Genomic DNA, 17,181 nt, shown 5'->3' with positions numbered 1-17,181 from the left:
ATTCGATGCCTCGGCCGGAACACGCTTTACAAATACTATATACATGCATAAATACATACATACATACAAAGTACCTCCCGATTGGTGGAATAAATAGAGCACACTGAAATTGATGTTTCATGTACTACATTATGAACTAGTGACAGATATAACTCTGACAGAAGCCTAAGAGTGGAGGTTCAGGCGATGCCACCAACAACGTGCACTAAATCTAGAAAGATGGAACTTCGGGGAGCTGCACGTCTGTGGTATTAGATGGAATCGAATGCCGTTTTACACATACGGTACCTTCCAGGAACACAACACAGGGTACAGTTTAACAAAGTTACAAGCTACATACCTGGCTTAAATTGGAATCCATCTGGGTAGGGGGTAATGTATGTGTGCGGTATTTCTATAGTGCAGACCTCACCAGGTAGCAGAGCGATCTACAGGTTCAAAGACGGGCAGAATGTCAGTGAGTGATAGGGAAGGTAACATGTTTATGGACTCCATCATGATGTAGTGTTCTTTAAAGAGGTGCATCCTCAACTCTTTCTTGAATTGGAGCAGTTTTGGGGCGGTCCTGATGGATACATAGATGTTGTTACAAATTGTGCATGCTTAGATGGAAAGGCCTAGCTTACTTTTTCTTTTTTTACACTTCTTAGTCTGCAGTCTGAAGCTGTTCTGGCCGCGGTTGTGCCAGGAACCATCTGGAATGGTGAGCTTGTCTGCAGGATTTGATAGCTGTTTAAAGGATTCACCTGGCTTTAAAGGTGGTGCACGCCAGTGGAGTTCCATCAGGATAGGGGGATGTGATCGTATTTCTTCGGGGACCTGCAGGAGACAGCTGTCAAGTGTAGGATGCCCTTAGCAGTGTCAATGTGGGCCTGGGAGACCATGGAGCAGGACACTACCACCATCTTGTCGCAAGAGTCTGACGGATTGAACAGCAGTTCCACTTTTGAGAAGAAACTTCTTTAAAGGAGACAGCTGGTACCAGTTATTTTTCAGATTTTGTGCATTTCACTGCCCGTTTTTCTACCGGCTCCGGCCGGTCACTGTTTCCCCTGTCGCTGCCTCCCCTGCAGCCCCACCCCCCTCGCACACCCATTGGCCCTCCCAGCTGCTCCACCCTCCCACCCCACCCTCTTAATGGCGGCCTCGCTGCACAGAGCCCCGTGTGACTTCCTGACCGGGTTCTGGCCAGGAGTCCACTTGGCTCCACCAGCCTGCCGACTGCTGCCTGGACAGCAGTTTGAGGCCCTCCTCCACCCGCAGGCACCGCCTACGCCTCATCCCTTGTGCCTAGTGGTAGGCATTCCCTGGTTGTCGCATAAGTAATCCTTCTGTCTTTCTGTAATTTGTATTGCTGCTGTATTGCCGTTTTTTGCGTCTACTTTGTTATAGCCATATTTTTCCTGACCCGTTGTGTTTTTGTACGCTGTTTTGCATAGTGCGTTTCTGCCCCCGTACCCCCCCTGTATTTCTTTGTTGCCTGTTTTTCACCGCCCGTTTTTCTAGTGGCTCCGGCCGGTCACTGTTCCCCCTGCCGCTGCCTCCCCTGCGGCTCCGCCCCCCTCGCACACCCATTGGCCCTCCCTCTCGCCTCCTAGCTGCTCCACCCTCCCACCTCACCCTCTTAATGGCGCCCGCTGCGCTGAACCCCATGTGACTTCCTGACCGGGTTCTGGCCAGGAGTCCACTTGGCTCCACTAGCCTGCCCCTGTGCCCCTGACCCTGCTGACTGCCGCCTGGTCAGCAGTTTGAGGCCCTTCTCCACCCGCAGGCACCGCCTACGCCTCATCCCTCGTTCCTAGTGGTAGGCATTACCTGGTTGTCGCATAAGTAATCCTTCTGTCTTTTTGTAATTTGTATCGCCGTTGTATTGCCGTTTTTTGCATCTATTTTGTTATAGCCATATTTTTCCTGACCCGTTGTGTTTTTCTGCACTGTTTCGCATAGCGCGTTTCTGCCCCGTGCCCCCCCAATGTATTTCTTTGTTGCCTGTTTTTCACTGCCCGTTTTTCTACTGGCTCCGGCCCGGTCACTGTTCCCCCTGCCGCTGCCTCCCCTGCGGCGTGGCCCCCCTCGCACACCCATTGGCCCTCCCTTCCTCCTCCCAGCTGCTCCACCCTCCCACTTCACCCTCTTAATGGCGGCTGATGTGCGGCCGCACGCACAGCGGGTTCACCACTGAACTCCAAGCGTGAATGCCACAAAACAGAAAGCTTGGCTACAGGAACCCTCAACCACCAACTTCTCCACCCTCAAAACCACCATACGCAAACATCACCAACTCATGCGCACCACCAAAAAGGCATACTACAAGGAACGCATAGACAGTAACTCAAACAACAGCAAGAAACTCTTTACCATCATCAAAGAGCTCTCCAAACCCAAAGCCAGCAACATCGACCCCACTCACACACAACTCCTCTGCGACTCCCTTTCCAACCACTTCCACCTCATAATCTTAGACATACACTACAGCTTCACACCACAGGCACTCGCCACCCCCACCACTGACACGATCAGCAACAAGCCCCCCCCCCAACCTACTACTGACCTGGGCCCCTACCAACTACAAAGAAACTGAAAAAACAATGAATTCCATCCACTCAGGCTCCCCCTCGGACCCCTTCCCCCACCGCATTTTCAACAAAGCCAGCCCAACCATCACACCCAAGTTTCGCGCTTTAATCAACAGCTCTTTCGACGACCCCACCTTCCCAGACTCCTGGAAGTACGCAGAAGTCACTGCACTCCTGAAAAAGCCCAGAGCAGACCCTGAATACCTCACCAACTACCGCCCAATTTCGCTTCTCGCCTTCACCGCCAAGGTCGCTGAAAAACTAGTGAACACCTGTCTGTCTCACTTCCTAGAGGAAAGCAACGCACTCAACGCCTCCCAGTCTGGATTCCACAAGAACCACAGCACTGAGACCGCCCTCATCGAATGAACTGACGACATCAGAACCAGAGTCGACAAGGACGAGACCGTTGCACTCATCCTCCTGGACCTCTCCGCTGCCTTCGATACTGTCTGCCACCAAATACTCCGCACGCGCCTCCACAACGCAGGTATTCGACACAAGGCCATATACTGGCTTGCCTCCTTCTTCACCGAAAGAACCCAGAAAGTCCGCCTCCCTCCCACTCCACAGCCACCAAGATCATCTGCGGAGTCCCCCAAAGGTCCTCCCTCAGCCCAACCCTTTTCAACATTTACATGGCCCTGCTCGCCAACATCCTCCGACAACACGGAATCACTATCATATCCTACGCAGACGACACCCAGCTCATCATCTCCCTCACCCGAAACCCTACCACCACCAAAACCAACCTCCAAGCTGGACTCCTTGACACCGCTAAATGGATGACAGCAAACTACCTCAAGCTGAACTCCAACAAAACCAAAATCATCATCATCTTCGGCCCCAACAAAACTATATAGGATGACTCCTGGGGATCTACCGCCCTAGGATCCCCACCAACACCCGCAAACCATGCACACAACCTCTGCATCATCCTGGACCCTTCCCTCTCCATGACCCAGCAAATCAACGCCATCACCGCCTCATGTTTCAACACCCTCCGCATGCTGCGAAAAACCTTCAAATGGATTCCTATAGAGACCAGAAAGACAGTCAACCATGCACTCATCAGCAGCAGGCTGGACTACGGAAACACCGTCTATACCATCACCACACTCAAGCGAAAACTCCAGAGGATCCAGAACCCAGCCGCCCGCCTCATCCTGGACCTCCCACGCCATTAACACATCTCCTCAGATCCCTTCACTGGCTTCCGATCGACAAGAGGATCACCTTCAAAATCCTCATCCATGCACACAAATCCCTCCACAACACTGGACCAGCCTACCTCAACGAAAGAGTGAACTTACACACTCCCACTCGCCACCTCCGCTCCGCTGACCTCGCACTCGCCTCAGTCCCCCGCATCCAACTCGCCACCACAGGAGGCAGAGCCTTCTACCCCGCCCCCAAAGCCTGGAACTCCCTCCCCACCAACCTCTGCAAGACTCAGAACCTCCTGCTCTTCAGAAAACACCTCAAGACATGGCTTTTCGAACAGTAATCGCCCTCCCCCACCCCTCCCCCAGAGCCTTGAGACCCTTACGGGTGAGTAGTGTGCTCTATAAAATTTTTTGATTGATTGATTTTTACCATTGATCTTATAGCAACAAGATAAAGCATAAAATTCCAACTCCGCTTTTTCCAAAGAAGTCCACCCTCAAAACATTCAGAAGCTGGATAGGAATGCTTGCGTTAACATATCCTATTTACACGGTAATACAGCTCACAGATGTCAGTGCTTGTCCCTTCACCAGCCTAAAATCTATTTACCTTTTCAAAATGTGGCCAAATTTGTCTTCTGCTTAGGCCTGGACGCTGCAGAATGGCTAGGTAGGGCTATACGAACTAGAGTGGCACTTGTGCGCCATGCATGGATAAGGGCCACAGGCTTCTCAAAGAGATGTCCAGTGCTCCTTATTGGACATGCCTTTCGACGGATCACGCCTGTTTGGCAAAAAGGCAGACTTTGCTGAGGAACGTTTTAACGAAAACAATCGCAGCACATTCTCTGGACCTCTCAGTTTCCAGTCCAGCTATCCTCACAACATTGTGACTATGACCTACTCCACCCAAAGCCGACAGTGGTAACAAGCACATCGCTACTGGTTTGGGAAGGCCATCTGGGAGAGGTTGAGATCAGATCACTCTTCCCTCGGACGAAGGTCCCCACATCAATTTTGTTTGACCTTAAGAGCCTAACTGACAGCCATCAAAGGGAGACTTGGGTCTGGTACTCAGCAGTGAGATGCATTGCAGGCACAACTGTCTGCTGTGGTGGTGTTTGCTTTGTTTTTGACCCAGCAAGGGGCTGCTCTGGGGACATTTAAAGGTTACCTTTTGGCTCTTTCCTTCTTGGTACGTTTGCTGAACCAGCTGTCCTTGCACCCAGAGGTTGTGATAGGTTTTCAGTCAGGTCTGCAGCATATGTTTCTGCCAACATTGGGACTGAACTATAGACCTCCCTTTTCTGAGGTGTATTCCTTCAAAACCAATGTCCAGTTTGTCATTCCTCCTATTCACCCTAAACGTGAGCTTCCCAATGGTGATAACATCCGCTCTCGGGGGGAGTGAACTTTAGTCTCCCTTAGTCTAACATCTTTTTACCACCTTTTTCCTGGACAGATTCCTGCCAAAGGTGGTTGCACATTTTAATGTTGCACAGGCTATCTCCCTCTTCCAACCGTTTTTGCTCTGGCACATCTCTTGAAAGAAGAAGAGAGACTCCATAGTTCTGACCCCGAGAGAGTTCTCTGCTTTTAAATCGATTGTAGCAAGTAGCCTTGGTGAAAGGTCAGCTCTCTGTGTGACTGGGGAACGGAAAGGCTTATCTCTCGATGGATGGTACCCTGCATCAAAATTGGCTATGCACTGGCCAAGAAGCTACCTCCTGGAGATCTGTGCCCTCCCTCCCCCCAAACCCCAGGGTCATGGCTGTAATCCATGTGTTGACGCATGGAATGTTTGTCCTGGATATTTGTCTGGCAGCTATGTGGGCATTGGTGCACATATTCACGAAGAACTTCTCCTCTGTAGTCCGGTTCGTCTGCATTTTGCTCTTTCGGTTCTGCAAGACTTTTCGGTTTGAGTCATTCCACAGACCCGTCACCTTGGGAGTTACTGCTTTGGTATAAGCAGTTAAAATAATCCATCAGAAGAACAGAGTACTTACCACCAGTAACGTGCTTTCTGGTGAAGACTCTATTTAACCGCAGATTCCTCAACACCATCCTGCCCCCCTGTTTTGTGATATGTCTCTACCCTCAGAAAGACAGCAATCCAGAAATATTCACTCTGGTTTTCCAAAGCATCTTCATGCTCCATGTCTGAGGGCTAAGAAAAGAAACTGACATCAGTCACGTGAGGATCCGTTCCTCATTCCATAGCTAAATGGGCCTATGCAAAGTCATGCAGCGCCACTTGACAGCTGCAGGAAAGTGCCCTCTTTCTAGCTTGGTTACCCCTCCTTTTTAGGGCCGAGCGCAAAGTGCTCCGTCCATCTTCTAATCTCCCTTTAGGGGGATTTTAACCACGCCCATTCAACGTCAGTCACTTACATTGGTTTGTGAGCTTGCCTTTTAAAAATCTGCTTGTTTTCATTCGTGAAAGGCATCCATATGTCATGCCTTTTCCAGTGTTTAGCCCTCCTCGAGAGCACCGTTAACTACAGGAAACCTACGAGGCTCTATGTTTTCTGTATGGTTTCTGGACTACTTTTTCACTTCACTCCGCAGCGCGATCGCGTATTTTTAATGTAATTGTAATTGTAATCGTATTTATATAGCGCTTACTACCCCTGACGAGAGCGTTGAAGCGCTTTTCGATGAGTAGCACGCTACTCCGGTACCCAACAAGAATTAGTGATGGATTAGTATAATTTAAATAAGGAGTACAGTTTTAGTATTATTATGAGTTAATTTGAGTTGCGGATATGAGAGTTTGTTAGTTAGATTGACTGGAGTAATGGAGGGGTGGAGGAGGAAAGAAATCCAGAAGTGTTAGTTGGGAGTTTATCCTTCATTTACTCAATCCAAAGGCTTGAGATGAATAAAAGGGGAGCGGAGGAGAAAGAGGATGTGGAAGGGTTAGGGAGAGCATAGTAGCAGGGTGAGATGAATGCAGGAGAATTTAGTAGGGTTGTGTGGGAGGTCACAGAGGTAGAGTGAGGTTTGGTGAGTTAGATGTGGAGGTGGAGGGAAGAGCTTAGGCAGAGATATTTAGGAGATGAAAGTGGTCGAAGGGATTTGGGATGAGTCCGAGTGAGAATGGAGGATAGTTTGATAGAGACATGACATAAGAGTGATGAGTAGATAAGTGTGATAAAAAGAGAGCAGAAATTCATAGATATCTAGTATAACAACCCATGCAATGATCCACAAACATGCCAGGCACCGAAACAACATATACACATACATATATATATATATTTATACACACACACACATGAATACACACACATATGCACATACAATACATAATTAGAATCATGGGTAAAAATACTTAGTCAGACAGGTTTAAAAGAGTGTTTGTGTATTTTATTGTTATTGGTTTAGTTTCTGTAAAATGAGCATCGTGGCCTACCCAACCGGAGTATTTTCTACGAGTATGTCAGTAAGCGTTACCTAGCATGTTTTATATGCCCGTTTATATTGTACACTAAGGGTACGTGATGGGCCACGGGGTAAGCGTCTCCAGCAACCTTGTGTGCCTTTGGCAATGTGATTGTTACTGTAGCAAGAAAAGTCCGATTAGGCGTTTACAACGCTAATAGCTCTAACTCGATGTAACGTGAGACCCAGTGCATTGCAAATGCTTGTTTTGCCTGATGTCAGTATGGTTGACTGTGTTCACTGGGATCCTGCTAACCAGGACCCCAGTGATTATGCTCTCTCTCCCAAAACTCTGTATTTCATCCACAATTGGCACACTGGATCCCCATTATAAGTCCCTAGTCTATGTTACCTAGGTACCAAAGGCATTAGAGTTCCAGGGGATCCCTATGGGCTGCAGCATATCTTTTGCCACCCATAGGGAGCCCAAGCAAAGGGTTCTGCAGGACTGCCATGGTAGCCTGCGTGAAAAGGTGCAGCACCCTTTCACTGCCACTTACACTGCACCAGGTCACTTATAAGTCACCCCTATAGCAGGCCCTCCGGCCCTGAGAGCAGGGTGCAGAGTACCTGTGTGTGAGGGCACCCCTACACTAGCAGAGGTGCCCCCACGACCTCAGGGACCATTTTCCTAGACTTCCTGAGTGCGGGGACGCCATTTTATACGTGTACTGGACATAGGTCACTACCTATCTCCAGCTTCATAATGGTAACTCCGAACATAGGCAGGTTTGGTATCAAACATCCAGTACTCATACCCCAGTGCTTTTACAAGCATTGGTTGTATTATCCCATGCACTCTGGGGGCAGACCGCCAGTATTGCCATAACAACCTTCTGAGAGATTCAAGACAGCCCAAGCTGCTGCCACCTCCTTGAAAGGTTTCTGCCCACTTATTTCTTGAGAAGCTCGAGCCTACCTGGATGACAGGGTGTTAAAGGCAGGCTCGCCCCAGGCAGTCACCAACCACCTCCAAGCAGCCAACCTCCTAACGTCATTGGGGTTCACTATCAACATGCTGAATTTGCACGGACTCCTACGCAAATGCTCAACTGAGCCCATTATGGCTGCGGTATGGTTTCATGCCTTTACCCCAGAATGTAAAGAGTACATCATCCAGTGTATGTTTCCAATGTTTCCGCCTTTGTCCTGTATCTCAGTGTGAATGACTATGAGGCTGTTGGGGTTGTTGGCACACTACATCCTGCTAGTGAGATCTGGAATCAGAATGCGCACAACATCGGGGAAATCTGCGATTCGATCCAGATTTCAGAGGAGTCTGCACAAGATATTCAGTGGTGGCTGTTAGACCTTGGTCCGGGCAGTGGCAAGCCCTGCTCCTTACCTCACCCAGAGCTCACAGTGGTCCCGGATGCAGCACTGCTGGGTTTGGGATGCCATCTGGAATAGGTGAAGATCAGAGGCCATTGGTCTCTGCTGGAGACCCAACTCCACACAGTTAGTTGGAGTTGAGGGATTTCCTTGGCGTTGACAGCCCTCCTGCCCACCATCAAAGGAGAGCTGGTGTCTATGTACCACCATGTGGTCCTGCAGCAAGCAGGGAGAGGGGGAGCAGTGCTTGCTTAGAAATGCCTTCAGTATAGAGTGGAGTTCAGGGCTACTGCATGACTTTCCACCACTGCCGCTCCTACCTGAGTTCTGAAGATCAGGAACAGCCCAGCCCAGTCATCCTAGTGGCACTCAACTGGGTACCTGGAGCTCCTGGCTGTGAGCATCTGCCGTCTGATCAAGCTACTGCTTCGGGTGTTTCTTTCTCAGCAGCAGGGCATTGCATCCGGGCCTACACACTTTGCATCTCTATGCTTGAAAATTTAACTGCAGTAGTTGGCCTCCTTCAACCTGCACTCTGAGGTCGTTAACATCATCTTAGTGGTGAGGTGTCCCTCCAAATAATCATTGTGCTCGAGTTGACGGGACAAATTTATGGATTGGAGCGGCACCTGGTAAATCAACACATTATAGGAAAAACAAGGGCTTGCTTTGGGCAAGGTTGGGACCACTTATCTGCCCTGTCTGCTTTCTTGAGGTTGCCAGATCAGCCTCATTATTAAGATCGCCCATTGTGTTGAGGTTTGTGAAAGGTTTGAAACATCTGTTACCACAAACACCTTGGCCACTCAGTTTCATGTTGGGCAGGCTACCACCCTTCCGGCACTTTTTGCTCCACCTCATCACGCTAAGGACGTGAGACACCAAGAGCAGCTCTCTCTTGATTCCACATTGAGGTGATGTCCGCATAATTATAACTCTGTTCTGTACATGGGACATTACTTTATGATCTCAGTGTAGGAGGCTGGCCTGGTGTATAGTGGGTACCTGATGGTACTTACACCTTGAGCCAGGTCCAGTTATCCCTCCTTATTAGTAGATTAGTAGTGTTCTAGCAGCTTAGGCTGATAGAGGTAGCTATAGCAGAGCAGCTTAGGCTGAACTAGGAGACATGCAAAGCTCCTACTATACCACTTACATCATATAGCACTATATCATAAGAAACACAGTACCCAGGGTTACTAAAAATAAAGGTACTTTATTTTTGTGACAATGTGCCAGAAATATCTCAGAGGATATACTCCCTTAGGAGGTAAGTAAAATACACAAAATACACACACAAACCAAAATCAGGTAAGTAAACAGAGAAATAGTGCAAACACTGCAGAATGCAATAGGATGCAATAGGCCTAGGGGCAACACAAACCATATACTAAGAAAGTGGAATGCGAACCACTTAAGGGCCCCTGGCCTAGTGTAGTGTGTAAAGGGTCGCTGGGAGTGTAAGAAAACACTAAGGGTGTCCAAGATAACCCACCCCAAGACCCTGAAAAGTGGGAGTAAAGTGATACTACTTTCCCAGAAACACACTAAACTTGTGATAGGAGATTCTGCAAAGACCACAACAGACTGCAAAGCACTGAAGATGGATTCCTGGACCTGAGGGCCTGTAAAGGAAGGGGACCAAGTCCAAGAGTCATGAAAGTGTCCAGGGAGGGCAGGAGCCCACTAAACCCCTGATGAAGGTGCAAAATGGCTGCCTCTGGATGGAAGAAGCTGAAGATTCTGCAACAACAAAAGATGCCAGGAACTTCTCCTTTGTGCAGAAGATGTCCCACGCAGTGCTGGAGGATGCAGTGTTATTTCTTTGGAGAAAGACCACAAACAAGCCTTGCTAGCTGCAAAGGTTGCGGTTGAAGATAAAGGGTGCTGCCCGGGCCCAGAAAGGACCAGGAGGTCGCCACTTGGAAGAGGAGACAGAGGGGGCCCTCAGCAACACAGAGAGCCCACGCACAAGAAGGCAGCACCTGCAGAAGTACTTGAAAACGGGTTCAAGAAAACTGGGCACGGCTGTAGTCTCAACACTACAAAAGAGGGTTCCACGAAGCCGGTGGTCAACTCAGCGAGGTGAGCAATGCAAGACCGAGTGCTGGGGACCTGGGCTAGGCTGTGCACGAAGGATTCCTTGCCAAAGTGCACAGAAGCCCTAGCAGCTGCAGTTCACGCAGTACACAGGTTTACTGTCTGGCGTGGGGAGGCAAGGACTTACCACCTCCAAATTTGGACAATTGGACCACTGGACAGTCTGGGTCACTTGGGTCCACCACCTGTGGGCCACTTTCTTCAGAATGAGAGGGGTTCCAGAGTACCGGTGACGCTGAAGTATTTGGTGCGTGCAGGAGTAGGGGGAAGATTCCGTCGACTCACTGGAGATTTCTTCTTGGCTTCCAGTGCAGGGTGAAGGCAGACAGCCCCAGAGCATGCACCACCAGGAAACAGTCGAGAAAGCCGGCAAGATTAGGCGCTACAATGTTGCTGATAGTCTTCTTGCTACTTTGTTGCAGTTTTGTAGGTGTCCTCGAGCAGTCAGCGGTCGATCCTCAGCAGAAGTCGAAGAGGGAGATGCAGAGGCACTCTGGTGAATTCTTGCAAATCGTTATCTGAGAAAAGCCCACAGGAGAGACCCTAAATAGCCCTCAGAGGAGGATTGGCTACCTAGTGAGGTAAGCACCTATTAGAAGGGGTCTCTGATGTCACCTGCTGGCACTGGCCACTCAGAGGCCTCCATTGTGCACTCACACCTCTGGATTTAAGATGGCAGAGGTCTGGGACACACTGAATGAGCTCTGGGCACCACCCCTGGGGTGGTGATGGACAGGGGAGTGGTCACTCCCCTTTCCTTTGTCCATTTTCGCTCCAGAGCAGGGACTGGGGGTTCCCTGAACCGGTGTAGACTGGCTTATGCCCTTCACACCTATTTCCAAAGGGAGAGGGTGTCTCAGAGGAAATTCTTTGTTCTGAGGGCAGAACCCTGTCTGTGGGTTGGCAGCAGCGGTAGCTGCAGAGAAAACCCCAGAGAGCTGGTTTGGCAGTACTGGGGGTCCATGCTGGAGCCCCGGGGATGCATGGGATTGGCTCCACAATACCAGATTTGGCATGGGGGGGGGACAATTTCATGATCTTAGACATGTTACATGGCCATGTTCGGAGTTACCATTGTGAAGCTACATATAGGTAGTGACCTATATGTAGTGCACGCGTGTAATGGTGTCCCTACACTCACAAAGTCTGGGTAACTTGCCCTGAACTATGTGGGGCCACCTTGGCTAGTGCTTAGTAACTTTAAACCTAACCTTCACTAAGTGAGGGTTAGACATATAGGTGACTTATAAGTTACCCAAGTGCAGTGTAAAATGGCTGTGAAATAACGTGGACGTTATTTCACTCAGGCTGCAGTGGCAGGCCTGTGTAAGAATTGTCAGAGCTCCCTATGGGTGGCAAAAGAAATGCTGCAGCCCATAGGGATCTCCTGGAACCCCAATACCCTGGGTACCTCAGTACCATATACTAGGGAATTATAAGGGTGTTCCAGTGTGCCAATTAGAATTGGTAAAAATGGTCACTGGCCTATAGTGACAAATTTCAAGGCAGAGAGAGAATAAGCACTGAGGTTCTGGATAGCAGAGCCCCAGTGACACAGTTAGGCACCACACAGGGAACACATACAGTCCACAAACTATGAGCACTGGGGTCTTGGCTAGCAGGATCCCAGTGAGACAGTAAAAATACCCAGACATATACTCACAAACAGGCCAAAAGTGTGGGTAACAATGCTAGAAAGAGGCTACCTTCCTACACTCAGATACTTTTTTTTTTTAATCCTGAGGGTGAGTGGTTTATCCCTTGGGCATTCTAAGATGTCTACTATATGTTGTGTTTCTCTGCATGATTTTAAGTTCTTTGGTGCTGATCTCCTTACATTCCCGTAGTGACCACCTTAGCCCAATCCACGCTCGTTCTTCTGGTGAGAAATTTCTTTGGTTACCTTTGTTCTTTGAGCCACTGGATAAAGTTGTCTGAATGAGTGAAGTAGTTTTCTTGCATGGTTCAGTTGCTTCTGGGAGGGAGATTTTCATGCAAGCTGCTTGTAAGGAAATGCCTCCTTGACATGGTTACCCCCTGACTTTTTGCCTTTGTTGATGCTAAGTTATGATTTGAAAGTGTGCTGGGACCCTGCTAACCAGGCCCCAGCACCAGTGTTCTTTCCCTAAACTGTAATTTTGTCTCCACAACTGGCACAACCCTGGTACAAAGGGCCCTGATGCCAGGTCTCTAAGGGCTGCAGCATGTCTTATGCCACCCTAGGGACCGCTCACTCAGCACAGAGACACTGCTTCACAGCTTGTGTGTGCTGGTGGGAAGAAAATGACTAAGTCGACATGGCACTCCCCTCAGAGTGCCATGCCAACCTCACACTGCCTGTGGCATAGGTAAGTCACCCCTTGGTGGGTGAACTATACCACAGGTGAGGGCATAAGTGCATGAGCACTATGCCCCTACAGTGTCTAAGCCAAACCTTAGACATTGTAAGTGCAGGGTAGCTGTAAGAGTATATGGTCTGGGAGTCTGTCAAAACACCATTATGGCTACACTGAAAACTGGGAAGTTTGGTATCAAACTTCTCAGCACAATAAGTGCACACTGGTGCCAGTGTGCAATGTATTGTAAAATACACCCAGTGTGCACTTTATTGTAAAATACACCCAGAGGGGAGAGTTCCTTTGTCACTCTGTGGCCAGGAACAAAGCCTGTACTGGGTGGAGGTGCTTCTCACCTCTCCCTGCAGGAACTGTAACACCTGGCGGTGAGCCTCAAAGGCTCACCCCGTTTGTTACAGCGCCACAGGGCATCCCAGCTAGTGGAGATGCCCACCCCTCTGGCCACTGCCCCCACTTTTGGCAGCAAAGCTGGAGGAGATAATGAGAAAAACAAGGAAGAGTCACCCCCTAGTCAGGACAGCCCCTAAGGTGTCCTGAGCTGAGGTGACTCTTACTTTTAGAAATCCTCCATCTTGTAGAAGGAGGATTCACCCAATAGGATAAGGGATGTGCCCCCCTCCCCGCAGGGAGGAGGCACTAAGATGGTGTAGCCACCCTTAAGGACAGTAGCCATTGACTACTGCCCTCCCATACCTAAACACACCCCTAAATTCAGTATTTAGGGGCCCCCAGAACGTAGGACACTAGATCCCTGCAACCTAAAGAAGGACTGCTGACCCGAAGCCCTGCAGTGAAGACGGAGACGACAACTGATTTGGCCCCAACCCCACCGGCCTGTCTCCCTACTTTGACAAAAACTGCAACAGCGGCGCATCCAACAGGGACCAGTGACCTCTGATGCCTCAGAGGACTGCCCTGCACCCAAAGGACCAAGAAGCTCCCGTGAACAGCGGCTCTGTTCAACCATCTGCAGCTTTCTGCAACAAAGACGCAACTTCAAAGACTCCACGTTTCCTGCCGGAAGGGTGAGACTTTCCACTCTGCACCCGACGCCCCCGGCTCGACTTGCAGAAAACAAACACCTCAGGGAGGACTCCCTGGCGACTGCGAGCCTGTGAGTAACAAGAGACAACCCCCCCCCCCCCTAAGTCCCCATAGCGACGCCTGCAGAGGAAATCCAGAGGCTCCCCCTGACCGTAACTGCTTGTAACAAGGGACCTGACATCTGGAACCAACACTGCACCCGCAGCCCCCAAGACCTGAAGGAACCGAACTCCAGTGCAAAACGACCCCCAGCCTCCACATGGGAGGCACACACCATACACTCCCCTTTTGGCATGGACTTGGACAATGATTGATGCAGATGGAAATCTGGCATTCTCTCATCCCCTTGGTCCAGCCTTGAGGAATTCTATTGCTACACCAGCCTCTATCCCGAATTTCAATGAGACTGACTGAGGCTGCTGGGCCTCATGGCCTCCTGCATCCTGCTGGTGACATATGCACACTGGTATATGCAGGCCCCCCAGTGTGACCTGAAGTCCCAGTGGGCCCAGCATCAGGAAAATCTTTCTGAACTAGTCCACTTATTGGAGGGAACTACAAAAGATCTGTAGTCATGGCTAACAAACCGCGATTTGGTCTTCACCCAGATCTCACAGTGGGGACAGATGCTTCTGTCCTGGAAAGGGGCAGACATCTGGGAGAGGGGGAGATCAGAGGACTGCCTCTCTTCCATCAAGGGAAGGCTAGTTCAGGTTCTTAACAGTCAATACCACTGCCATGTTGTGTTGCAACAGACAGGGCATGATGGGGTCGTGAACCCTGTACAGGAGGCTCTGCACCTCTGGTAATGGCTAGAACATCAGGACATTTTCCTGGCTGTACAACACCTGGCGGGTTCTCTGAACGGCAGGGTAGACACTCAGCCATCGATGCGTCACTGATCTGGAGTGGCATCTCCATCTGGAGGTGGTGCAAGGTCTCTTCTGCGACTGGGGACAACCACGATTGAATCTAATCTTCACCAAGAATGGGCAATGCCAGCCTAATTTGGCTCTTGCTTTGAAGCACATTTCATCTCCAGTAGAATTTAGCCCTCCTGTATGCCTTTCTGCCGACACTATTCCTGCCCAGAGAGTAGGATATCCTGAACTCCTGAGCATGAGCTTCAGTCCTCCGATTGCGCTTACACTTTGGGAAGATCTCCTGTCACAGCGACAGCGAAGGGTTCTCCAGCTAAACCTGCACAAGCCCCGCCTTCATGCATGGAGGTTGAGCGGTGGCAGCTCACAGTCTTTGACCTCCGTTTGGAAGTCTGCAAAGTCAATCTGGCAGCCAGGCGTGTCCTCAACTAAAAAAAATATATTCCTGTTTTTGGGACAGGTTTGTGCTTAGTGCTCTGGTAAACATGTCTAATCCTCTCTCTGCGCCCTTATCTAAAGTGTCATTTGTTTTATCGCTAGCCTGGCAAGGCTTTGCATAGGGCACAGTTAAAGGGGATCTTTTGGCCGTATTGGCTTTCTTTGAAGAGCAGGCAGTGGTCCCACGGACGCTTCAAAAGTGAAACTGAAACATTTAATTTGTTTTCTTTTTAAACGCAGCCTTTTTTCCTTTAAGGAAAACGGGCTGCGTTTAAAAAATAAATAAATAAAGATTGCTTTATTTAAAAGCAACTCCAGACCTTATGGTCTGCTGACACCTGCAGGCCACCCTCCCTGTGATTTTTGCGATTCCCGGTGGCTCGCAATTTGCGACCTACCTCATTAATATTAATGAGGCAGGTCTATTTGCGACCTGCTAGGTATCGCAAAAGAAACTCAGTGGAGTTCCTTACATTTGGAATCGCAATTAGGAAATCGCAATTCCAAATATTTGTACATGTGGCCTGTAGTCTTCGTGTCTTTGTGTCTGATATTGCTGGAGGTATCTGAGCTTCCCTGCTTGCGTACCAGGGTATGATCACATGGTACTAAGCCTGGTGTTGTCCAACCTTCTCTTGCTTGCCTGGGGTTGTCTAATCCTGTGTAAAGGTGTTTGATCGAGGAGCTCTAATCTTATGGTGTCATTTTGCTTTTCTGCAATCAGATGGTGAGTCTCTCACTCCTTGCGTTTCTCCAGTTGCATGCTGTACATTTCCCATCTTGGTCATTTCTCATTTTCTTCTCTTACTTTGTTTCTAGTTCCTGAAACTAAAGAAGTGGTGAGTCACAAATACAAGACTCCGATGGTGAGTACACACCAGACCTTCCATGTGTGTAATTGAGTACTGTGTGTACATGTATGCGGGTTTATCAAGCTTTGTAATAGGCTACATGCTTCGCTAAGGGGTCCTACATTTGACTAAGTGCTTTCTCACTGAGCACAGTGTTAGAAGATCGCCTTCCATTTGTAGTTCTATTTTTCTGCAGGTGTGGCACTGCCTTTGAGTTGATCTGTTTGTTTATTTAATTACTAACTTGTAAGGCGCAGTGTTTGTACTAAAGTACCACAGCCTTAGGGTATTGAAAGCAACACAGAGCACATTTTAGCAAAAGATTGAAGAGTTCAATTTTCTGCAGAAATTTAGACCACAGAGGTCCAGTGCAATGTTGCTCCACATCTTGGCACCCAAAACTCAAAAGAAAAGCCCACCTCTTCTGATGCATTTAATTTCCTTTGCTGGTTCTGAGATCTGAGAGTCCTCCTATGGACGTAGGGGGTCACCAAGATGGAACGAAAAAATGGACCAATGCGGTGGTAGGTAAGGCATACCAAGCATAAAGCCTTGAAATGACAGTGTTTATCTGATAGTCTTCTAGCTGCAGATTCCTTACCTTTGAATTCCCTGGCATCCGCTTTGAATCCGGAATGTTTTTGCTGAGCAGTGCCCTGTGCACGTTGTCTGGTGGCATGGTTCAGCTCTGCGTGGCTTCGTCAGTATCATTGAAGCAGTTTGTGACGTCACAGTCACCTATAAAGGCACCACCGTAGCACGCTTACATCAGTTCTTTTCTTTCCACGCTGGTTAAGCACAGCTCCAGGATCATGCTGCACTCTGACATTTTTGGCAGGCATTTTTCCAACCGTTTTGTTGAAGATTTTTCATGTCTATGCGAAGATGTCATAGAAGAAGACGGGGTTTAAACCGTGTGGCGTCTGCCATCACGCCATGTCGGTGATGGACCCCCACCAGGTGTGTTTCTGGTACCTTGACAGAGACCA

The 17,181-nt window shown here is 49.2% G+C and overlaps 1 protein-coding gene across 14 annotated transcripts in view; it reads left to right on the top strand.

Annotated features, from left to right (window-relative positions):
• MADD (MAP kinase activating death domain) overlaps nucleotides 1-17,181 on the top strand; it is a 639,440-nt gene that overhangs the window by 547,626 nt on the left and 74,633 nt on the right. For all 14 annotated transcript variants that reach the window (XM_069221634.1, XM_069221639.1, XM_069221632.1 and 11 more), the window contains one exon: nucleotides 16,161-16,207. In XM_069221634.1, the coding sequence (XP_069077735.1) occupies nucleotides 16,161-16,207 (47 nt within the window). The remainder of the gene's footprint in view (nucleotides 1-16,160; nucleotides 16,208-17,181) is intronic.

This window comes from Pleurodeles waltl, chromosome 3_1 (genome assembly GCF_031143425.1).
Source record: "Pleurodeles waltl isolate 20211129_DDA chromosome 3_1, aPleWal1.hap1.20221129, whole genome shotgun sequence".
Taxonomy (NCBI): Eukaryota; Metazoa; Chordata; class Amphibia; order Caudata; family Salamandridae; genus Pleurodeles; species Pleurodeles waltl.
This window is presented reverse-complemented; position numbering and strand designations above follow the sequence as displayed.